General features: G+C 36.8%; 2 protein-coding genes across 3 annotated transcripts; one reads left to right on the top strand and one right to left on the bottom strand.

The window, feature by feature from the left end:
• The first annotated feature begins 33 nt into the window (after window positions 1-33).
• Window positions 34-8011, top strand: LOC128697828 (uncharacterized). Its single transcript, XM_053789756.2, has 2 exons — window positions 34-270; window positions 1718-8011. The coding sequence occupies exon 2, from the start codon at window positions 1951-1953 to the stop codon at window positions 3106-3108; it is 1158 nt and encodes a 385-aa protein (XP_053645731.2). The 5' UTR covers window positions 34-270; window positions 1718-1950; the 3' UTR covers window positions 3109-8011.
• Window positions 7764-23660, bottom strand: LOC128697827 (zinc finger protein 14). 2 transcript variants are annotated; one of them, XM_053789755.2, is made up of 6 exons: window positions 23538-23660; window positions 21217-21653; window positions 20629-20877; window positions 19163-19296; window positions 18608-18823; window positions 7764-17630 (listed from the first exon to the last, which is right to left on the bottom strand). In XM_053789755.2, exons 2-6 carry the CDS (start codon window positions 21626-21628, stop codon window positions 16365-16367), a joined length of 2277 nt encoding a protein of 758 aa, XP_053645730.1. In that variant the 5' UTR covers window positions 21629-21653; window positions 23538-23660; the 3' UTR covers window positions 7764-16364. The 2 variants fall into 2 exon arrangements, with proteins under 2 accessions (XP_053645730.1, XP_053645729.1); XM_053789754.2 differs by having other exon boundaries at window positions 20629-21653.
• Between the last annotated feature and the right edge of the window lie 1373 nt (window positions 23661-25033).

Below are 25033 nucleotides of genomic sequence, written 5' to 3'. Positions count from 1 at the left end.
CTGTCGATAAACTCGTTTTCTTGTATAGTCAAGTATTATTTCAGATTGTCCGTATCATGTGTTCATTGAAGATTACGGGGACGATTTCAGATGAATATAATATGGATATGAAATTGATAAAATGTAAATATTAATAATAATATGGCAAGAAATAGAGAGAAAAGTGTAATATGGTCTAGTGGTTGAGCCAGACAAGACACGACGTGTAAACAATAACACGCCGAGACACGCGTTGTTCGTCTCCTGGGAGACATTTATTTTTCTTCGGAGGTAATTTATTTTTCTGTTATTGTCTAGAAAAAGTACATAGCTTATACCTGTGAGTGGGTTGCTTTTGTGTGTCTGAGCTGTTCTTACCTAACGAGACACTGTCACAACTATGCGCTACTCGGTATGTCAGAGGAAAGTCTTGATAAGAGCACAAGAAAGAAGGAGCACTGCAACAGGTCTATTGGATTAGGCAAAATTAAATCGCTGGTCCGTATTCGAGCAATTCGGTATTCGAACGCTTTGTTCGGTAAAAAAAATTGTTCAGTAGTCAACCGTTTACTCGTCACTCCACCAAACACAACCTGCCGGAACTTCGCTGTAAACTATTTCGTGTTCCTTCGCATTTTTTTTATATTATTTATATAAATAAGTCACCATAGGGCCTATGAAGATTAGTGATAATAGCCACCCAAAAAGAAAATTGATTGGGAAAAAAATTGTTCGGTACTCGAACAGCTTTCCTGGACGAATTAAGTTCGAGTACTGAGGTTCCATTGTATTTACCGATGAATATAATTTCCCATTTCACAAAAAAAAATTGGTAGTAAATTGCTTGATATTATTGTCTAAATTTCGGTTTTCTTTTCTTAAAACTTTTAGTTATTTTTCTGATGGAGAATTAAGCCTCCAACACTCATGCTGAATAATTCGCAAGGATCTAGAGCTTCACAAACTATGATATAGTTACATTTTTATTAATTTCTATTAGAAAGCATATATTCTTTAATCTCATTAATGCTGTATTCATTTTCAGGTGGTTAAACCCATTTCAACTAGTTTATTATATACTAATGCAATCACAATGTAATGAATTGCAAACAAACTGATGCATGGCAGTTTTAATGCTCATTTATTTGGTACAGAGTGTAGATGATACCAGTAGAGGGGAACTAATTATGTAGAGGTTACTTAAAAGTTTATTTCAAATTTGATTCAGGCATTACAGACAAAAAGATTTTACAGACACATTAAAGAAATTTGATAATCAAGATTTAAATTGATGTTTTGTATGACATTAAACCTTGATACATAATAGATAATTTAATTTAATGTATACTTTTTTGTGTGTAATCATAGTAGCAATAAAGTAGGTGGTCTAATTTCTAAAACAAAAAAAAAAAAAAAAAAAAAAAAAAAAAAAAAAAAAAAAAAAAAAAAAAAAGTCAGTATATTGTAATTACACAGTATCTGTAGATACTAAGGGCAAATTTTATATTAACGTGTTATTGGAAGATTTGTCAATTAAAAGTTATATCAGAAACGTATTTAAAAAAAAATTATGGCAGTGGGGAGTTCAAAGATACTATTTAATTAAGAAGTGCTGTAATGATTTCCCTCTACAGCCCTTCATTAGCATCAGGATTTCCTTCAAATAACAATTGGTTTTAATGATAATTCATTTGTTTCTATATTTGTAGCAATTTATTCATTGTTTATTTTTCCACAGATTTATCGAGTTCTGAAAATCCGTGAATAAGAGATGGTAAAAACCCACATTACCACGAGTCCACAGCAATGTTTACAGGCTTAAACCACCACACTGTGATGCATGCACATATATAAATAATTTAAAAAACATTGCAGGTTTTCCACATCCAAGATTTGCCAAAAGAATTTTTTTACTATACATGTATATGTATATATAATTTAATATATTTATTAATAAAACTTCAATAAAAAATGGATGAACCTGCAGAAGAGATCGAGAGAAAAAAAATAAAAACTTTTGTGTTTATAGATATTGAAGCTACTGGTTTACCTGGAGATGATCCCAGAATTTTAGAACTTTGTATGATAGCTGTGTCCAGAGAGGACCTCCTTAGCATGAACAGTCCCAAACAGTGTGACTCTGCTGACAGAAAGCAAAACAGTGTTGCACCACCATTACCACGTGTGCTACACAAGTATACCAGACTCTTTTATCCCTGGAAGTTGATCACACCTAAGCTTGAAAAAATAACTGGGCTTAGTAATGACCTGCTTCATCGTTTGCCAAGCTTTAGTCAGAATAGTGCAGAGGCAATTAGTCTGTTTTTAGAGTTACCTAGGCCTCTAGCAATTGTAGCACATAATGGTGACAGATATGACTTCCCTTTACTTAAAGCAGAATTAAACAATGTACAATCTTCATTAGAAAAATTTTCATATTTGCAGTGTGTAGATACATTAAAAGCTATCAAAGACATTGATGCTTTTCAAAGCCAGATTGAATTGCAAGAAATAATGGAAATTACTGAAATTGCTGCATCATTTTCATTTGAAGATATGGATGAAGACATGGAAGAAGCTGCAATTAATGAGAGAGGTCATCCTGTAGAAACAGCAGAAAAGAGGGTGAATAATGCATCTCATGCAGTTTGTTTGAATGTGCCCACATCTCAAGCCCAAGAAGTTAACCACCGCCCATTAGAAGCCTCAGCAGAACTTCACATGACACCAATGAAAGACATTTCAGCACAGAAAAACATTCCTTCAACTCCAGTGAAGCTGGCAAAGCCATTATCACCTCCAGTTACCCCCATGTCTACTAATGCAGATACTCCAGGTTTCAATTCTCAGACCCTCAAACAAACTAACAAAGCTCGTCGGCAGTTGACATATGAAGGAAATAGTAAGAGGAAGTGGGACGGAACAAAACCTTATGCACAGATAAACATCTACAAAAGACTCTTTAAATGTGAGTACCTAGCACACAGAGCAGAATCAGACTGTCAGGCTATGTTACAAATTTGTGGATATTATGGAAATAAATTTGTGAATTGGGCTGACATGTTTGCAGAAAAATTTAATGATGTTAAGCCAATGTGGTCAAGGAGACAGGCTTTTAAACCTTCTTGACTTCAATCAATAACAGATTGTAATTTTAATATAATTTACTTTTTACAATTTATGTATACAAAAACTCATCAATTTTAATACAGCCTCTCCTCACTTAACGACAGGGTTCCATTCCTAAGAGTAGGTCAGTAAATGAATTGGTTGTTAAACAAGAAACATACTATACTAGTACATAGTGGGTTTGTGTCAACCATCTCTAGATATTTTTTAATGTTACCTTTGCACCATCTATAACATTTCTAGTATAGTGGTACCCCAAGTTTGTCATAATTCATCCCAGAAGGCAGTTCGAGTGCCGTTACCGAACGAATTTGTTCCCATAAGGAGTAATGTAAATTAGATTAGTCCATTTCAGACCCCCAAAAATACACTTACAAAAGTACAAAACTCGGGATACCACTGTATATGTATTTTTAAATGTTTATACGGTAGTGTACTGTATACTGTAATAAACAGAATAGAGGAAATCAGCTCTAATATACATTACTTAGGTTTGCATACTGGTTGGAGAGCTGATTGTAAGTCTGAGCAGTCAGTAAACGAGTACGTCACTAAGTGAGAAGAGGCTATATTTAATTGGACATGGCAGAATTACCCATTTGTAATGATTTTAGACTTTTACTATTAGAAATTTTACTAATGCAGTGTTGATGGTTCCTTTAATGTACAAAAAAGTTCAGTTATATGTATAATATACTGTACATATGTGCTGAATATAACAACTTTAATTAGTTCACAATTCAAACTATTTATACACAGTAGGGCCCCGCTTTATGGCGTTTCGCTTTACGGTGTTCCACTAATACGGACATTTCAAATTATGACTAAAACTTGCTATACAGCTCCCCCCACCTAACTCTCTAATATGGTCACCATGTGCCACCCAGTTTGTTTACATTCTCCATTAGCACATCTCTCCATTATATCTGGAAACTTTCCAAAATTTCAAGTGTTTTAAAGTTACAGTAGACCCCCCAGTTTTCATAATTAATCCATTCCAGAAAGTTGGCCGAAATCCGAAATGGCTGAAAACCAAAGTAATATTTCCCGTAAGAATCACTGTAAATCCATTTACACCGTTTCAGACACTCAAAAATATTAACAAAAAATACATATTATAGAGAATAACCATAGTTTTACATTCAGAAAACAATGAGAAATAAATATAAATGACTAATTTTAATGATAAATGAATGTTACATACCTTTATTGAAGACTCGTATTGGTGAGTAGTATTTATTTGTAGTCTCAGGTGGACTACATCCCAGTGTATACCTACCGGCTACATACACTGCGGCCTACAGCCATATTATTACCATCGACATACTGTACCATGTTCACCGAGTTTAATCATTTCTCACAATTACCTTTAGATGTTATAAACAAAGGGAGAAATAATTAATAATTCATGCCAAGAATTGTAAACAAATGCTTATGTATTAAGGGCGGTTAATGGGCCAACGCAGATTCATACAGTTTTCTCTAACGCTGAACCAGAGAAAACGTAATGTTTACCCTCCACCGCATATAAACATTGCATGTTTATATATGTAACCCTTTTTCTTACATAATTTCAAAGAAAATATCATAGATGGATTAATAAAAATGTCTATATTAACCTAAAATAAGACATTTAATGTGCCCAAGAGTTATTACTATTATGTAATACTGTATTAGTATTACTATGGCATTAAGATTAGAGGGACACTGAGTGAACAAGTAACAAAGGCATGTTTATACGACATGTAACGTGTTTCATACATAATTTTGAAGAAAACATAGATGGATTAATGAAAATGTCTATATTAACCTAAAATAATGTGCCCAAGAGTGAGTCACGAATGTATGAGTAGCCTAGACGCACGCATCTGGTACCAACGATTTCTGAGGGAATGTATGAAACTTGGGGGGAAATTTCGCCAAAAAAAGTGCTCGAAATCTAAATTGTACAATTTCCGCACCAGCCGAAAACCGGGGGTCCACCATATTTCATATTTTATATGTACTCCTAGGTAGTAGGTTGGTAGACAGCAACCGCCCAGGGAGGTACTACTGTCCTGCCAAGTGAGTGTAAAACGGAAGCCTGTAATTGTTTTACACGATGGTAGGATTGCTGGTGTCTTTTTTTCCTGTCTCATACACATGCAAGATTTCAGGTATGTCTTGCTACTTCTACTTACACTTAAATCACAATACACATACATGTACAAGCATATATATACACACCTCTCTGGGTTTTCTTCTATTTTCTTTCTAGTTCTTGTTCTTGTTTATTTCCTCTTACCTCCATGGGGAAGTGGAACAGAATTCTTCCTCCGTAAGCCATGCGTGTTGTAAGAGGCGACTAAAATGCCAGGAGCAAGGGGCTAGTAACCCCTTCTCCTGTATATATTACTAAATGTAAAAGGAGAAACTTTTGTTTTTCCTTTTGGGCCACCCCGCCTCGGTGGGATACAGCCGGTGTGTTGAAAGAAAGATATATACTCTAATAATTATACTTGTCACCCTGCCTCGGTAGGAGACGGCCGACTTGTTGGAAAAAAAAAAAAATTATACTTGTGTGTACCTGTACCTAAATAAACTTCACACACTACTGGCATGCAGGTACACCTTAACCCTTTCAGGGTCCAGACCCCCAATCTGAAACTTGTCTACAGGGTCCAAGAAGTTAAAAAAAAAAAAATTATTTTATGAAATGGTAGAGAATGCTTTTCTGAAGGTAATAAAACAAAAAGTATGAAATTTGATGGAAAATTTACAGAATTATGCTTGCAAATTTTGTTGCATCAGCAATTTTGCCCACTTTGACTCCCATTTTAGGCCAATTACATTATTCCAGTCAACCAAATTCTTAGCTATTTCACTAGTATTACTTCTATTTCATCGATTGAGCACAAGAAATCGCCCAGTCAACTGTTTCAACTACCCAATAAAGTGATAAGAAATTGGTAATTTGGCTAATTTCACACAAAGTTCAAAATATTCCAATTCCAAAATAAAGTTCAGAATAAACAATGTAGGCATTCCTGGCACCAAAATAACATTTCTTCTGTTTATTAGTTACATTTCCAGGCTTTATAAATGAATTCCATTTTGATTTTTTATTCACATGAATTTTTATTCACACCAAAAAACAGAAGATTTACTGTTATGAAATATTATAATAATTGTATAAATAATATCAGCGCATTCGTGAATGCACATTAGACCCACCAGCTGATGTATGTTGGACGCGTGACATCATTCGTTTACTCTTGAACATTGGCAAAAATCGAACATTTCCACTACTTTGAGCTCAGTTTCAAGTCATTTTTTCAGTACTGAAACCAATCAGAATAATCTCTATTTCTGTAATATATCTTCCATTCTATCACATGAGACCAAGAAACCATGAATACAACTGTAAACATGAAAAAAATGCAGTTGCTATTTTAATCCAAAAAACATAGTTTTTTTTTTGTTGCTCACAGTTTATTTGCATACTCTGCATCTCTGTCCTCTCTCATTTACTTGTTCGCTCTCTCTTTTATTCATTTTATCTTGTTTGCTCACCTCTCACCCTACATTAAGACTACAGATTTTTAAGGTAAGTAATGAGTATACTGTACATGCATTTTATTCCTCTGTGGTGCTTTAAATGTACATTACGTGTGGGTGGACTGGCCATACCTACCACACCTGACCTCTTACAATACTGTAAATACTACTCACCTCTCACCTTATATTAAGGCTATAAATATTTTAAGGTAAATAATAAGTGTACTGTATAGGCATTCTATCGCTCTAGGGCACTTTAAATGTATATTACATGGGGGTGGGGTGGCCATACCTACCACACCTGACCTCTTACAATAAATACTACTCATCTATCACTCTACATTAAGACTACGAATATTTTAAGGTAAGTAAGTGTACCGTGTATGTATTTTACTTTTTGTTGTTTTATAATGCTAGTTCTATTGCTAACTTAATATATGTTAGTGTAAACTTGTTATCTGGCATTTATATCATTTATAAGTGGAAAAAATGGCATTTTGCTTTCCGGCAGTAGCCTGGAGCCTAGCCTGCCATATAAGTGGGGCCCTACTGTACTGTATCATAAGATTATGTTTTAAAACCTGTAATAGAGCGACTCTTTTACAGTAGTGTTATATATAAAAGATGTAGAAGTGATTGTATTTTAATGCTTAGCATTTGCTTTCCTGCTTGACATGCATGGGATTGTGATCTAGTTCTGTCAGGTACTCAAAGTACAGTAGAAATAAATTAATAATTTTTGAAGCAAATTCTATTTGCCACAAATTAATTTGCAATTATAGAAAATTCTTCTGGCTAATAAATGGCCATTTCTTCAAACTTATGACTTGCCCTTTGTTAATATTAACGAATGGAAAGCAGAAGCAACAGCAGATCCTTGAAAACTATAAAGATCAATTAAAAATTAATTCCTGAAGACAGTTTATAGTAAGCTTGCTTTTTTTATGCTCTGAAAATTTTTATTCTGTGCTATCAGTTTGTATTTATGCTGTTGTAGTATTTTCATGTTATACTGTATATTCTGAATTAAGTTTAATTTTAAGGTTATTATGCAGTCTGTAATGTAATTTTTTTTTTCACAAATTTTATAAAAAATTAAAACTGATGAAATAAAATACTTTATATATTTTGTGTATTTAATAAATATTCCTCACAAATTGTACATAACTTAAGCTCTAAAACTGTTCAAAATCTTTAAATTAACTTTAAACGTTATCCATGTGATAGTATTAATTTGTTAAGTAAAATCGCCTTAGTCATGTAATGACCTGCTAAATGGTAAGAATTAAAAGTGTATCTGACTCTTCCAATACAGTAGCTTTGGAACATTTATAATGCTGAGAACAAAGTAAAGATAATTATTAAACTAGCCTTTTTTCATCTTAAAACATACCATTTAGTATTACTGTATGGGAATAAAAGGTACAGTATTACCTTATATAGCTTGACCAGTATTGACTCCCTGAAGATCCTTATAAGCTATCTGCTGGTTGCCAGAAACTTGAATTATTACATTATTTAATTGTTAAACTATTTAGGTCAAAGAGTGCAAAATGAGAAACAAAGAGCCAATGTTAAAAGGCAGAAGTACAACAATGAGAGAAGGCATTCAGTTTAAAGAGCCAGAAAGAGAACCATAAAGGTGAAACATTCAGAGATAATGACAGCAACAATGTCGGGACACCAAATGGGACTGAGAATGCAGTCAGTGTTCCTGATAAACAGCAATCTATCAAGAACTGTTAAGAGTTTTGCCAAAACTTGACATATATCGTGGTGGGTGCCCGTCCATGAAAAGACTATGTGCAAGTTTGATGTGATCAATGTGCAGTTATGAGTGTTTTTATCTCCAATGAAAAAAGGATGGCAAGAAGCCCACCTGTTACTTTAAAGACAAGTTGGTTACAAACTACATCAGTGATGCAATGTGACCATCTGAGATGTGTTCTTTTTTTAATTTTCTGTCAGGACTAGATAAAATACATGCAAGTACAAGTTTCCTCCCTACAAATCTGCAAATTTATTAACCATTTTTACTGATGAGCAACCAACAAATAGATAAGATTATCCGCGGGTTTTCTCGTATCATCTTCAGACATGGTATGCTACCCCTAAATTGAAAACCTATCATTTGTTTGTCACTAATAAGGGTTAACGATACTGCCAGTGATCTCATGTGAGTAAAGTTAACTTGAAACTAATTGCAGAATGGAAATATAAATAAAATTACATTTTGGAATAAAATAGTTGAGCATCTGCCACAAATGTTCTCCGGTGAATTAAAGCACACTGTATTCTGAATTATATGCTGTGTAATAGCAGTTGTTATATTTAAAGAGCACTCTTAGCAATAAAAGTTACAAAATACCCACAGTATAAACAATGAAAAAATATACAAAAAACACAAACATGTCAACACAAATACTAACATACCAAATTAAAATAACCAGCATCAGTTAAAAATCCCATTAACATATGGGACTCCTAAAAGTTCCACAAGGTAATTATAAAAACCATGACAAAGGCAGAAAACCTAAGACAGGGACAAACTGTTAAAAGGTGTTCCACAGCCAGCTACACAGTGACAGAAGGCTGGAGAACCCATCAACAGGTGACTGAGGAAGATACACGTGTCCAATTATTAATAAACAGATAAGTCATAAGGTGATGATTCCTGTTGAAAGAGGAAGCTTAAACATAAGTCCTGCTGAACCCCTTTATAATCCCACTTCTTAAGTACAGTGGACCCCCGGTTAACGATATTTTTTCACTCCAGAAGCATGTTCAGGTGCCAGTACTGACCGAATTTGTTCCCATAAGGAATATTGTGAAGTCGATTAGTCCATTTCAGACCCCCAAACATACACGTACAAACGCACTTACATAAATACACTTACATAATTGGTCGCATTCGGAGGTGATCGTTATGCGGGGGTCCACTGTATATATGTGCATATGGCCCAAAAGAGTCACTGGATATAAAAAAAATCTGATACAGAATATGCTCATTACAGCAGCCTTTGCCTCAGCAACTGTCTGCACTTAGTACAGGCCAAGCTCCTCATGGCATAGCTCCAGGGAAAGCTCACCTGACTCGACATACAAACTGGCTCTCGACAAGGGGAAGTATGGAATGTACCCATACAAGTGGTGAATGAGATTAGCAAGCACAACAGGGAAGAACTGGCCAAAGAATAGATATGGCAGTGATACTTAGCCACGAATGACAAGGCTGCATACTGGCAGAGCACTGTCTGCTGGTCCACCCACAGGTATAGTGGGATAGCATAAGGGGGTAAGATGTGTATATGCCAACATGCTCCAATGCTTCTGCTAAAATAAATCACAATATCATGGCCAGAATAATTAACCCAGAAATTTAAACAGAAAGCTTCAAGAGTCTTATCATACCTCTTCCTAAAGCTATGTATGGATCCTGCCTCTACCACTTCACTCTGGATTGTTCCACTTCCTGCCCACTCTAATGATGAAGAAATACTTGTTACATTCCTATGACTCATCTGAGTTTTCAACCTCCAGCTGTGCCCTCTTGTTCATATTTCCCATTTCTGAAACATTCAATCCCTATCAATTCCTCTCAGTATTTTGTACATCATTATCATATCCTCTTAGTCCTGTCCTCCAGTTATTGGGTTAAGTTCCCTTAACCTCCCCTCATAGGACATACCTCTTAGCTCCAGACTAGTCTTGCTGCAAACTTCTGCACTTTCTCTAATTTCTTGATATACCTAACCAAGTGTGGGTTCCATACTGATGCTGCATACTTCAATGTACAGTGTCGTGAATGGCTCCTTAGATGTCGAAAACCTATTTTTAGATTTGCCACATGTGTATTTGTTGCATCAGTTGTTTGGTTGATGCGAGCCTCAGGGGATATGACTGGTATGATACCCTAAGGTCCTTCTTGAATGAGGTTTAGAGCTTTTGCCCCTCCCCCAAGCCTGTATGGTGTCTGCTAGCTTTGTCTTTCCCCAGCTTCATAATTTTGCTCTTGGTGAGGTTAAACTCCAGGAAACCATTTGTCAGACCAGGCTGGCAGTTTGTCCAGATCCATTTGTAGCCTTTCCTGGTCCCTGTCTGCTTGTATTCCCTTTGTTTCACAGTGTCTGCAAGCAGAGATAACTGACTATCCCTCCTGTCATGTCATTCACATATACAAAAACCAGCATTGGCCCTAGAACTGATCCTTGTGGAACCCCACTTGTCACATGCATTCATTCCAGCATCTTGTTATGGATCACTTGTTGTTTTCTTCCTGTCAGGTATGCCTTGATCCACTGCAGTGCTTTTTCTGTTCCTGCCTGCACCTCTAGCTTTTAAACCAGCCTCTTGTGCATTACTGTGTTAAAAGCCTTCTTATAGTCCAAGAAAATGGAATCTATCCATCCTTCTCTCTCCTGCCTCACTTCAGTTACCTTGTCACAGAACTCCATGCTGGTTGTCATGTATGAACCCACTCTTCTCTAGGTGCTCCACCCCTCTTCTGATAATTTTTATTTTTTTTTTTTAACAAGTCGGCCATCTCCCACCGAGGCAGGGTGACTCAAAAAGAAAGAAAATCCCCAAAAAGAAAATACTTTCATCATCAGTCAACACTTTCACCTCACTCACACATAATCACTGTTTTTGCAGAGGTGCTCAGAGTACAACAGTTTAGAAGCATATACATATAAAGACACAACATATCCCTCCAAACTGCCAATATCCCAAACTCCTCCTTTAAAGTGCAGGCATTGTACTTCCCATTTCCAGGACTCAAGTCTGGCTATAAAAATAACCGGTTTCCCTGTATCCCTTCACTAAATATTACCCTGCTCACACTATACTGTATTCATACTATATATGTCAGTGACACTATTATGTAGTTTGTTTTGTGTATGTATATATCTTTTTTACAGTAACCATAATTTTATATTTAGTTTTCCTTTCAAAGGTAAATAGCTCTGTTATATGGCCTGACTTACCAAACTGAAATACAGTAAGGCATAACATAATTAGATCTATGTATTCAAATTGAAGCAAGAGGACGGATGGAAAGACCAGACGGACGGACGGACATGGATGTAGCATTTATAAGCCACACATTTTAACTGCTAATAATCTAATACTTTTGATTATATGTTTAACATCAACAAGATAATGATATCTGAAGCCTAACACTTTGCAAATGATAAAGGATTGAGTAAGTTGGATAATGCAGTCAATTAAAAATTCCATAGCAATTTTCCTCCTACTACTATTTAGTTCTGCCTAAACAGGCTGGTTTATTTGTCAGTACTAATTATGATGTAAGTGAACATATACCATCATATGTTTAACCCACTATTAATATCAACTGAATTCTTAGCTGCTGCAATATTTAGGAATTACTGCATTTACATTTTCGACTATAAATATCATAAACCCTCCACATAACAGACTAACAAGGGACAGTGGTTGACTAGTAATGGTAATCGTGGTGGATAGAAGTGTTTTGCCATGACTAACAATAATGGCCAACTCTAGAATCAACAGTCTCTGCCCATGGTTTCCAACTCTAATGATCTGGTGGATTTTGTTCCATATTTCCAGAGTTCATTATAAAAGTCTGTTATATGGAGTGTTTACTAAAGCAAATTCTGAATGCTTCTTATAGAAAGCTAACAAAAGACTACCGGGTATTCACATAAATTGGTGTGGGGAAAAAAAAGTAAAAGGTCTAAATATTCATATCCAGCAAGATATACAATATATAAGTAAAATACAATACAGTAGTCCCCCCATATCCGCGATGGATACCCAAAACCACGGATGGTAATGAACCCTATATATAAGTCATGATAGTTTAATTGATAAACTACACCCAACTGGTTGAGAATTAGCACCTCTTTCACTACTGGGAAGGACTTCATGGCTTCTTTTAGGTTTTGAAGAACTACCATCATCACTAATGCTTTGCACGGTTTCTTTTACTTCATCACTACTTTAATGCTTTGGTGCCATTATTTAGCAAAATTAAATGTTATTTTTGGGCTACAGTACACCGTGGATAACTGAAACCATGGAAACCAAATCTGCAGATACAGGGATTCTACTGTATTCTGATATTACTTTGCTGAATGTGTGGGCAACAATATTATTAGACTATATAAATGAATGAATAGCACAAGAAAATATTGTTATTATAATTACAGGAAGCGCTAAACCCAAAGGGTTTGTACAGTACATAGGAAATGGGAAGTACAGTAATCATGCTTGATCCAAGGAAGGGGAAGAAAAGCCCTCTTCCCTCAATCAAGAGCCTCTCATCAGTATCAAGGCACCTCCGTTGTGGGAAAGAAAATATGGAATGCACATAAGTGAACCTCTTATATAAACTACATACAGGAGAGCCCCGCTTTTACAGTGCTTTGCTTTACGGCATTTCGCTAATGCAGCAGTTTTCAATTATACCCATCCTTCATTTATTCAGACTTTCTACAATACATATATTCACCACTCACTATAAGCTAAGGACAAATATTTTAAGGTAAGTAATGTGTGTATTGTATATGCAGTTTTTAGGCCTAGCTGTACTGCTCATTTAATATATAATAGTGTAAACATGTTATCAGGCTTTTATATGCATTTGAAAGTGAAAAAACACCACGTTTCACTTTACAGTGATTTTTGTTTTACAGCAGTAGCCCGGAACCTAACATGCTGTATGAGCGGGGCCCGCCTGTACTGTCAATACTACCTCCAGCATTCAATGGTAAATGTATACAGTGCTAATCATAATATTCAAAAAATATGCGTATTATCATGCAGCCTGGTCATGGACCAGGCCACAGGGGCATTGACCCCCAGAACACCCTCCAGGTATAACATTTTAAAAACAACTACAAGTGTTAAGTCTAAAATACTGTACACTGAATATACTTTGCTGTATTTTCTTGTTCAACATAGCAATTGTTGTTCTACTGGTATGCTCAATAATGACCAGACCTCCATATTTTATAACTTGGAAAAATTGCTACTCCAAATATACAAATTATCATCATCATCTTTGACACACTGGTCTCATTATAATTTTAAAATGTCCTCCAAACAATAATAGTGTACAAGCATTATAATGACTAGAAAGTCTAAATGCACTGCAATACATGCATGTAAAATTCTTCATATAATACCCCCAAATACCACAATAATAAGGATCCCTTACCTTCCCTATGATCAAGAATAATTTCATGGCTTCTATTTTACTTCCCTTTTAGTTTATCAGTCGTTTTAAGAATACGTACTGTAATATACAGGCAAAATTTACTGTACCTTGTTTTATGTACAGTATACAGCAGTTGATATGCATACATGCATAGTAAACCCTCAATTTAATAGACTAATATGGGTGAGCTGGTGGTCAGTATTGGCAGGTGCTGGAGAGAATGACTGTTTTGCAAGGACTGTAATAATAATGGACAAGTTTGTAGCATACTGTTTCTGAATTGACTGACCTGCTGGATTTTGTCTTTTTTTTTTTATCTTTTATTAAAACATCGGCCATTTCCCACCAAGGCAGGGTGATCCAAAAAATAAGAAATACTTCCACCATCACTCATTCCATCACTGTAGTGTAGGCAGAGGCATGCCTACACTCCAGTTCAAAAACAAACATATCTCCACCCCTCCTTCAGAGCACAGGCACTGTACTTTCCACCTCCACACCTCAAGTTCGGTTAACTGGTTTCCCTGAATCCCTTCAAGAATGTTACCTTGCTCACACTCCAACAGCACGTCAAGTCATAAAAACCATTTGCCTCTACTCGCTCCTCTCTAACCCCCTCACACACAAAACCTCCAACCTTTCCCAGGACGACCCCTACCCAGTCTTCCTTCCACCACAGATTTATATGCCCCCAAATCATTCTATTTCATTCCATCCTCTCTAAATGTGCAAACCACCTCAACAATCCCTCCTCAGTCCTCTGGATAATACTTTTAGAAACCCCACACCTTCTCATCTTCAAGCTATGGATTTTCTGCATAATATTCACACCACATATTGAACTCGGATATGGCATCTCTGCTGCCTCCAGCCTTCTCCTTGCTGCAACATTCACCACCCATGCTTCACACCCATATAAGAGCATTGGTACCACTATACTGTACTATCAGACATTCCCCTCTTTGCTTCCATGGATAACATTCATCTCCACAGACTCCTCAGTGCACCACTCGCCTTTTTTTCGCCTCATCAATCCTATGATTCACCTCGTCTTTCATAGACCCATCTGCTGACAAGTCCACTCCCAAATATCTGAATACATTCACTTCCTCCATACTCCCTCCTTTCAGTCTGATATACAATCTTTCATTATCTAGATTTTTTGTTATCCTCATCACCTTGCTCATTCTTATGTTCACTTTTAATATCCTCCTTTTACATACCCTTCCAAACTCATACATCAACCTCTAACTTCTCTTCAGAATCTCCCAAAAGCACAGTGTCATCAGCAAAAAGCAATTGTGACAACTCCCACTCTGTGTTAGATTCTTTATCTTTTAATCTCACACCTCTTACCAACACCCGAGCATTCACTTCTCTTACAACCCCATCTATAAATATAATAAACAGTTATGGTGACAACATGCATCCCTGTCTATGGCCTACTTTTACTGGGAAATAATCTTCCTCTCTCATACATACTCTAACCTTAACCTCACTATCCTTGTAAAAACTAAGTGTTTTCAGTAACCTACCACCTATTCCATACACTTGCATCATCTGCTACATTGCTCCCCTATCCACCCTATCATATGCCTTTTCCAAATTCATAAATGCAACAAAAACTTCTTTACCCTTGTCTAAAGCTTCCTTGTTCATCTGCGACCCTGCTGTCCATCTTACTTTGAACTCTTTCAATGATAACTACTATACACCTTACCAGGTACTATACTCAACAGGTTTCTTCTTTCTTTTTTTCAACACACTGGCTGCATCCCACTGAAACAGGGTGGCCCAAAAAGAAAAGAAAAGTTTCTCTACATAAATTTAGTAATGTATACAGGAGAAGGGGTTACTAGCCCCCTTGCTCCCGTCATTTTAGTCGCCTCTTACGACACGCATTCCTTACAGAAGAAATTCAACAGGCTTATTTTATTTCCTATAATTTTTACTCTGTCCCCTTTGCCTTTATATAAAGGAAATATGCATGCTCTCTGCCAATCCTTAGGTACCATCCCCTCTTCCATACATTTAATAAATAAAAGTACTAACCATTCCAAAACTATATCCCCACCTGCTTTAACATTTCAGTCTTGATCCTATCAATCCCAGCTGCTTTACCTATTTTCATTCTATCCACAGCCTCGTGCACCTTCCCCACACTCTCAACTGGCTCTACCTCACTCCTACAAGATGTTATACCTCCCAGGCCAATTCATGAAATTACAGTTTCCTTATCTTCATCAACATTTAATAGCTTTTCAAAATATTCCTGCCATCTTCCTGATACCTCTAACTTTCCATCTAATAAGTCTCCTCTTCTATTTTTAACTGTCCAATCCATTCATTCCCTAGGCTTTCTCAACTTATTAATCTCACTCCAAAACTTTCTTAGTCTTAGCAAAATTTGACAGCATCTCAACCAAAATCCATTAAATGGGGGCCCATTAAATCGAGAGTTTACTGTATATGTAAATATATCTATGTAGAGGTGTGTGAATGTGCTCTACAACCTTTACAAAGCAGATGGCCATGTTGAAATAAAAGTAACTGGAGCATTGCTGGCAGTACTGGTTTGCAGAGGAGGTAATTGAAGCAGCTGTGTGGCTAAAGGCGGACATGTTACTGGAGTTTCGCTTGGAAGGGTTACCATAGGATCTATCTTTGCCTGAACACCAGATACTGGTGTCTGCTGAAAAGGAAGTGAAGCTGCCTGAAGGCCACTATCAATAGACATTGCAGGTGATAGTCCACCTGACACTATATCCTGACTATGCTCAACACTGATGGGGTTGATACTTAATGTTGTAAATACTACAGGTGTTGAAAGACCAATTCTTCCTGTAGCTAGTGATCCAAGCTGTGGGTGCAAAAGTGGCAGTTCTGTATCCTGTGATAATGGAAAGTTCTCAGAAATTAGGCTGCCACTATGGGGTTGTGGTGGAGTTCCATTAGAAATCATAATTTCTTGCAAATGTGCTGATGCTTTCTGCACATTATAAACTGCTGGGGGGTTGCATTCCTTTAGAGTAATAACCACCATGTGTTCTTCATCTTCAATATCATCACCAACCTCAACTGTATTACATTCATCATTTTCAGTAAATGAATCTTGTTGAAATTCATCAACATGAACCCATCTCTGGTGGCGACTCAACGCACTACTTTTATGGAAGGATTTGCCACAAGTGCACCTAAGTGGCTTTTCTCCAGTATGTATCCCAAGATGATGCTTTGGGCTTCCTTTTCCTGTATAAGAGTTTGGAAACTGATGGCATGCAAGGGGCTTTGGTTTTGAGTGATGTGTTAGTTTATGACGCCGCAGTGCTTTTGGCGTGTCCATTGACTTACCACAGACTTCACATATTAGCTTGGCATCACCTGAACTATGAAAGCGCTTTTTATGCGCACACAAATTATTAGGACGTAAAAATGCAGAACCACAGTGAACACACACATACTTTTTTTCCTGTGTGTGAGTATTAATATGTAGATTCAAGTTATATGGGGTGTGGAACATAGCACCACAAAACTTACACGTATAGTTCCTAACTTCAGAATGAGTAAATTTATGATTTTTAAGAGCAGTTTTATCAACAAATCCTTTATTACACTTCTCACAGGTATACTTCACTGGAAGACCAACATGACACCTTTTTATGTGCATAAAATTAAGATAGCGATAAGTCCTGAAAAACTTATGGCAAATGTGACACTCAAAGAAACGAGAATCAGGATGTTTGCTTATGATATGTTGATCAAGAGAATTTTGACTTGATGCCTGAAAAAAAAAAATGGTTAATAAGATTACATAAGGTATAATGAAAGCAGTAAATGCTGATGCTGATGCAATAAAATACCTATATTGCTCTACTGGAAATTGTCTACTTTCATCCATCACTAACAAAATCTATCATGTAATGTTAATATTCACACCAAAATGTATTACAGAGGATTACAATAATGTAATAGCAGAGTACTGCTGGGAATGTGAGCACCATAATAGAACAGTTCATTACAACAAGCATATATAATACAAGGAACTTTTAGATTTTCTTTAGCATTGCACAGGACTGTGCACATCACTCATATAGGCAGCCAGAGAGTAACTGGATAGGTGGCTATGAGGGCACAGCTAATATGTCATTGTTTAGGGGGTTTCAATAAGCCACAGTCTTTCTTAACACAATACCCATGTTTAAATACATTTTAATTAATTTCTTAGTGTTATACTTTCTCTTGAGGATGTTTAGGATATCTTCTCCAATTTACCGAGTTAAATATGAAAAGCCATTGACAGACAATTATGTAGAAGTCAGATAAGATAGCATGTGATAAACAATCACTACATATGTATAAAATCATCTCTTCTCTATTATTTACTAAATAAGTAAATGGTATCTATGGATAAAAGAAAATTAAATGCTTTTTGTAATGGCCTCAGCAGTTATTATAACTGCATCTACATGTTCAAATATTTTTGTAATTTTTGTTATGGTAAACTACACTAGTTTGGAAATCTATTTAAGGGCACATACAAATTTTAATACTTAAAAATCACTTTACATAAAAAAAATTTAAACGAGAAAGAAATAACATGAATTCAGTAAGTAGTGACCCCCTTTAATTGAGGAATTTGTCTTGATGCCAGTGAAGAATTTTTCATCTAAAGACCTGGAGCTACCTTTCCTTTCTTTGGATCAAACCTGATTATCCCTTTTTTCCCAGGCACTATGACTAACAACTTATATTACCCACCTCATGGTTACATGCTGGGCACTGGTGGACTAAAACTTTATGGATGAGTCTGAGATGCTGCGTCAGCTTGGCTTTTTCTCGATAACGAGTGTCTGTACACTGCTTACAAACATGACAGTACACTGAAGCATGGACATCTCCGCGGTGTTTCCCCAGTTGTTTGTAATCATTGAATCTTTCCCCACAAAGCTCACAGGTAATCATGGTATTGCTTCCCTGGAATTATACCAAAGCAAGATCAACAAAAATAAGTGATTTTACTCATGATTTACTTAATCAGTTTTCCTTCTTCCACAGTATTTAAATCCTGTGTTGTGTCCATAGGACCTATTGTAGCTTTCTATGCATAATCATATGTCTTATCTAGAATTACAATGTAGGGTTTAATAGAAGTAAAGTACACATGACAGTGCATAAATAGCTTTCACATTTAGCAATTACTGTGACACAATATAAAAAAAAGTGAATAACAATAAATAAGCTAGACTAAGAAATATTGATTAAATGTAAGTAGTATATATTACAGTGATGAATGCTGGACTACCCACACTTTACCTGTGTGCTCTCCTCAGCCTCCAGCGGCCAGTCATCTTCAAAATCCTCCATAAATTTTGCATTTGCTTCTATCATGGCATTTGTTCCTTCGGCCTTCACCTTCTTTCTCTTGTCTCTCCGAAGCTTCATTTGTCCTAGAGAGTATATTTATTAAATTAGGAATAACCCATTATATTCATGGAAAAGTGCTAATCAAGACTATACAAGAGCAACAGAAATGATATACTGATTTAAAAGGGTTACTTCAACAATACACAGTATTTCTATATACTATATGGAAGTATATGTGCATCGGAGACTTCACTTCAAATCAGTACAACATGGACAGCATATGATATGATTATACATGTAAATGGCAATAAGTCAAAGACCCCAGTGGAAATAAGTCACTGACTTTTTTTTGGGGGGAAGGGGGGTTATCCCAGGTAATTAACACTATGTATGATAATTGTAATTATGTGTACCTGTGCTTAATTAAGCTTAATTGCTACTGCATTAGCAGCTTTTGGGTGTTTGCAGCTTAATACAATATAACTGCATCTAACATCCAAGATAGAGTGCATGGGTATTCCTTGCTGAACTCGTAATTTAATTACTGTACCAAAAGTAAAATATGACAAACTTATCTAACAGCAGTATCCGTGGGGCACTCAGGTTCAATCTAATAAGTTTATTTAGGTACAAGTACACAAACCATGCGTGTCGTAAGAGGTGACTAACATGCCGGGAGCAAGGGGCAAGTAGCCCCTTCTGTATACATTACTAAAGTTAAAAAGAGAAACTTGTTTTTCTTTTTGGGCCACCCTGCCTCAGTGGCATACAACCAGTCTGTTGAAAGAAGAAGTACACATAAATACAGTTACACAAATTATCATATATAGTAACATGTGTAAATTACCTAGGATAACCCAAGAAAAAGTCAGCGACTTATGTATTTCCAGTTGGAAGACGAAGACCAGTTCCTTACATCAAGCACCCCTCACCAACATCAAGGCAATCAAGTTTGACCCAGGGAAGGTTGTCTCCAATTTATTAGATCAAGAGGATCTCATCAGCATTAAAGTACCCTATCTTAAAAAAGTATATACTATTGTCAAGGTGTTTGCACAGACCTCTTCTGTGTTAGTTAAGCTGAAAAAAATTTTTAGCTAATGGACTATAGCTTTTAACCCGTAAACGGTCCAAGCAGATCTACGTTCACATGTGTAGTGCTACAAAAGTAGATCTAAGTTTTTTTACATATTTTCAAATATAACAAAAAAAAATAGATCTAAGTTTTTTTACACATTTTCAAATGTAGAAAAACAAAAAGAAGATTACTTTTTTTACATACTTTCAAATGTTGAAAAAACATATATATACGTTTTGACCGTTTATGGGTTAATGTCAAAATAAGTATGGATATAAAAGGACAAAAATAATACTGTACCTTCAAATTGTAAGTCATCACTAAACATGACACTTACGTTTGTGCTGTGGTTGTTTTGTTCTGGATCTTCTGCTTCTACTTTCAGTTGAATTCTTTACATCTTCTGTGCATATGCTTACATCAAGATTATCTTTGCTTGTAAATAAAGGAGATACAGTCCCTCTTTTCTTTTCGTTCAATGAACAATCCCCTACAATGCTGCCTTTGGACTGGTCAAAATCTTTCGGTTTTACAATTTCTTGCTGAGAGTTAGCAAGTTGCTTTTTAGCTGTGCTTACTGGGCAATCTGCAAAAGAAGAATCAGAATCTGATCTTTCAAATGCATGTCTTTGGTCATCTTTATGAGAAGTACTATTAATGTCAGCATTATCTTCAAAATTATGTGGTGGTATTAAGTTGGTCAATATTCTGGTATGACCATATGACAGCTGGTTTGTTAGATCTTCCTTAATATCTTCCATTTTAACTAAAATGTCACTACCACACTCTTCATATTTAAAGGGAAACTTATTCTCACACTGTGATTTATTTGCTAGTAACAAATCCTGCTTTGAACAACCAGTAATATCAGATTCTTCACCAGGTACATTTATAAAAGTATTTTCACTATTTCCTCTATACTGACCAGAACTAGAGTCAACATTCCATTCACTGTTTGCACAAACATCGTACTCCATGTGATATTTGTCGTCAGATGCACCTCTGGGCTTATCTTGAACCATTAAGCTTCTCCCAATAACACTTCTACGGGATTCCAGCCCATGCTGGAATGTTTCTCGAAACTCATTCTTCAAAGTAACAATCTGAGATTCCAGGTTAATAATATTTAGCAGTATTTTGAGGCACGTAGAGCACACAACTTCCGAGGTCTGACACGCCTCGAGCAGGTCTTCAACGCTCACAACCCGAGATATCTGGCTGTGAATACTGTGATTCTTGGTGGCCAGATTTGAGTGTATGTTAACCAAAGCCTCCTTTATGATCTTGTTGCACACTAAACAAAAGCTATTTACATTGTACTCCACACTAGTTGCCATGACTGTGCCACCTCACGTCTTACATCTGCAAAAAACAAAAAAATATATAATCAATCATTACAGCAACATATTGAATACAAGTTCTGCACTGTATTTACAGTCATCTGGCTGTATACTGTATAAAGAACAAAGCCTAACACGATTAAATGCTAAAAATATATCTTTCTGCGAGGCCTTCAGCTGAGTTATCAGCAGTTGAAAACTGATGAAAATGTCAGCAGTGGCAGCTTAGCAGTGAAGCATTCCAAGTACTGTAACTGTTATATATCATTATTATCATAACTAAATGCTAAACCCACAAAGGTCATACAGCTTGAATTATATTATAGCTTAGGCAATCAATTTTTACATGTCTCTACTAAGCTTGCTGTAAGATGTACATTTGTATGAAGATTCGGCCAACTGCCCAGCAAGAAGCAGTGTATTAATACTTGCCCAGCAACAAGCAGTGTATTAATACACTTGCCCAGCAAGAAGCAGTGTATTAATACACTTGTCCAGCAACAAGCAGTGTATTAATACACTTGCCCAGCAACAAGCAGTGTATTAATACACTTGCCCAGCAACAAGCAGTGTATTAATACACTTGCCCAGCAACAAGCAGTGTATTAATACACTTGCCCAGCAACAAGCAGTGTATTAATACACTTGCCCAGCAACAAGCAGTGTATTAATACACTTGCCCAGCAACAAGCAGTGTATTAATACACTTGCCCAGCAACAAGCAGTGTATTAATACACTTGCCCAGCAACAAGCAGTGTATTAATACACTTGCCCAGCAACAAGCAGTGTATTAATACACTTGCCCAGCAACAAGCAGTGTATTAATACACTTGCCCAGCAACAAGCAGTGTATTAATACACTTGCCCAGCAACAAGCAGTGTATTAATACACTTGCCCAGCAACAAGCAGTGTATTAATACACTTGCCCAGCAACAAGCAGTGTATTAATACACTTGCCCAGCAACAAGCAGTGTATTAATACACTTGCCCAGCAACAAGCAGTGTATTAATACACTTGCCCAGCAACAAGCAGTGTATTAATACACTTGCCCAGCAACAAGCAGTGTATTAATACACTTGCCCAGCAACAAGCAGTGTATTAATACACTTGCCCAGCAACAAGCAGTGTATTAATACACTTGCCCAGCAACAAGCAGTGTGTTAATACACTTGCCCAGCAACAAGCAGTGTATTAATACACTTGTCCAGCAACAAGCAGTGTATTAATACACTTGTCCAGCAACAAGCAGTGTATTAATACATTTGTCCAGCAACAAGCAGTGTATTGATACACTTGTCCAGCAAGAAGCAGTGTATTAATACACTTGCCCAGCAAGAAGCAGTGTATTAATACACTTGCCCAGCAACAAGCAGTGTATTGATACACTTGTCCAGCAACAAGCAGTGTATTGATACACTTGTCCAGCAACAAGCAGTGTATTAATACACTTGTCCAGCAACAAGCAGTGTATTAATACACTTGCCCAGCAACAAGCAGTGTATTAATACACTTGCCCAGCAACAAGCAGTGTATTAATACACTTGTCCAGCAACAAGCAGTGTATTAATACACTTGTCCAGCAACAAGCAGTGTATTGATACACTTGTCCAGCAACAAGCAGTGTATTAATACACTTGTCCAGCAAGAAGCAGTGTATTAATACACTTGCCCAGCAACAAGCAGTGTATTAATACACTTGTCCAGCAACAAGCAGTGTATTAATACACTTGCCCAGCAACAAGCAGTGTATTAATACACTTGTCCAGCAACAAGCAGTGTATCAAGACATCCCATGGGATAAAAACGAAGATAATTCTACAGTGGTGCTCAACTCTGGGGACAGAACAAGATGTCAACACTACACCAACACCAACACCAACAAACACCAACACAAGAGTCACACCTGAAATCCAGCTGCACAACTTTGTAAAAAAAAAATAAAATGATCATTGAAGCAGTGTAGAAGTGTAAACATTGATGATGATCCAGAAGACGAGACACTGACCGTCTCCATGATGGTCCTTCTTGGCAATGACAATGTTGTTCTTACTACCACCAGATGGCAGTAATGTGTTTCCTCTTCTTACCTCTGTAATGTTGTTGTTCTTACTACCACCAGATGGCAGTAATGTGTTTCCTCTTCTTACCTCTGTAATGTTGTTGTTCTTACTATCGCCAGATGGCAGTAATGTGTTTCCTCTTCTTACCTCTATAGTGTTGTTGTTCTTACTACCACAAGATGACACTAATATGTTCCACTTTCTTAAGTAAGTAAGTAAGTAAGTTTATTCAGGTATACACAAATACAGTTACATAGAATTATCATACATAGCAGCATATGTGTAGAGAACCTAGGATAACCCAAAAAAGTCAGACAGAGTGACTTATTTCCATTGGGGTAATATTGTTGTACTTACTACCACAAGATGGCAGTATTAAGTCTTACCTTCTTACCTCTGTAATGATGATGTTATATTTACTACCACAAGATGGCAGTAATATGTTTTCCCTTTTTACCTCTATATGAAACTTGAACTGTATGAATCCTACGAGCTTAGCGCTCTCCCTCCCAAATACACACATGGGCTGCGATTATTTGTACACGCTAGCATACTAACCCAGCAACCAGTGAAGAGGCGGAGACAGGAGCTGTGAATCGACCCCTACAACCTCAAGTAGGTGAGTACACACACACATACACACACACACCAAAAGACTCCAACCGCGACATTCCCAACGCAACTGAGCAACCTATACTACAACCCACTCACTGTTCCCTCTGCCACCAACCCCCATATCACAAACCTCACCCCAACAGCTGTCCCTTATGGGCATTCTGACCCCACCCCCATCATCACAAACCCCACCTACACCACAGCCCCATATAGGCCCCCACAAAGGCTCTCGCTCCCCCAACCCCAATATTCTTGCATGACCACAATGATAGAAAAGAAACTGAAAGTTTGGTACACAAACGCGGATGGAATAACGAATAAACATGAGGAGTGAAATGAAAGAATCAGTGAAAAATCCCCAGACATCATAGCAGTCACAGAAACAAAACTCGCTGAGACAATAACAGACACAATCTTCCCAACGGGATATCAGATCCTGAGGAAAGATAGAAGGAGTAGAGGGGGAGGAGGGGTTGCACTGCTCGTAAAACACCGATGGGGATTTGAGGAAATGGAAGGCATGGACATGATTGGAGAAAGAGACTACATTGTAGGTACAATTCAGTCCGGAGAACATAAAGTAGTCATTGGAGTGATGTATAACCCACCACAGAACTGCAGGAGGCCAAGAGAGGAGTACAAAGAAAACAACAGGGTGATGGTGGACACACTGGCTGAGGTGGCAAGAAGAGCTCACTCGAGCAGAGCAAAGTTACTGGTAATG

This window comes from Cherax quadricarinatus, chromosome 68 (genome assembly GCF_038502225.1).
Source record: "Cherax quadricarinatus isolate ZL_2023a chromosome 68, ASM3850222v1, whole genome shotgun sequence".
Taxonomy (NCBI): Eukaryota; Metazoa; Arthropoda; class Malacostraca; order Decapoda; family Parastacidae; genus Cherax; species Cherax quadricarinatus.
This window is presented reverse-complemented; position numbering and strand designations above follow the sequence as displayed.

Bases quoted from the DNA above. Each gene is read 5' to 3' on its own strand.
- LOC128697828 (XM_053789756.2), top strand. From the start codon at position 1,951: ATGGATGAACCTGCAGAAGAGATCGAGAGAAAAAAAATAAAAACTTTT.
- LOC128697827 (XM_053789754.2), bottom strand. From the start codon at position 21,628: ATGGCAACTAGTGTGGAGTACAATGTAAATAGCTTTTGTTTAGTGTGC. The intron at 19,297-20,628 runs GTAAGTGTCATG...TATACTCTCTAG, and splicing joins AAAACAACCACAGCACAAAC to GACAAATGAAGCTTCGGAGA. The intron at 17,631-18,607 runs GTGGGTAATATA...TTTTTTTTTCAG, and splicing joins GCCCAGCATGTAACCATGAG to GCATCAAGTCAAAATTCTCT.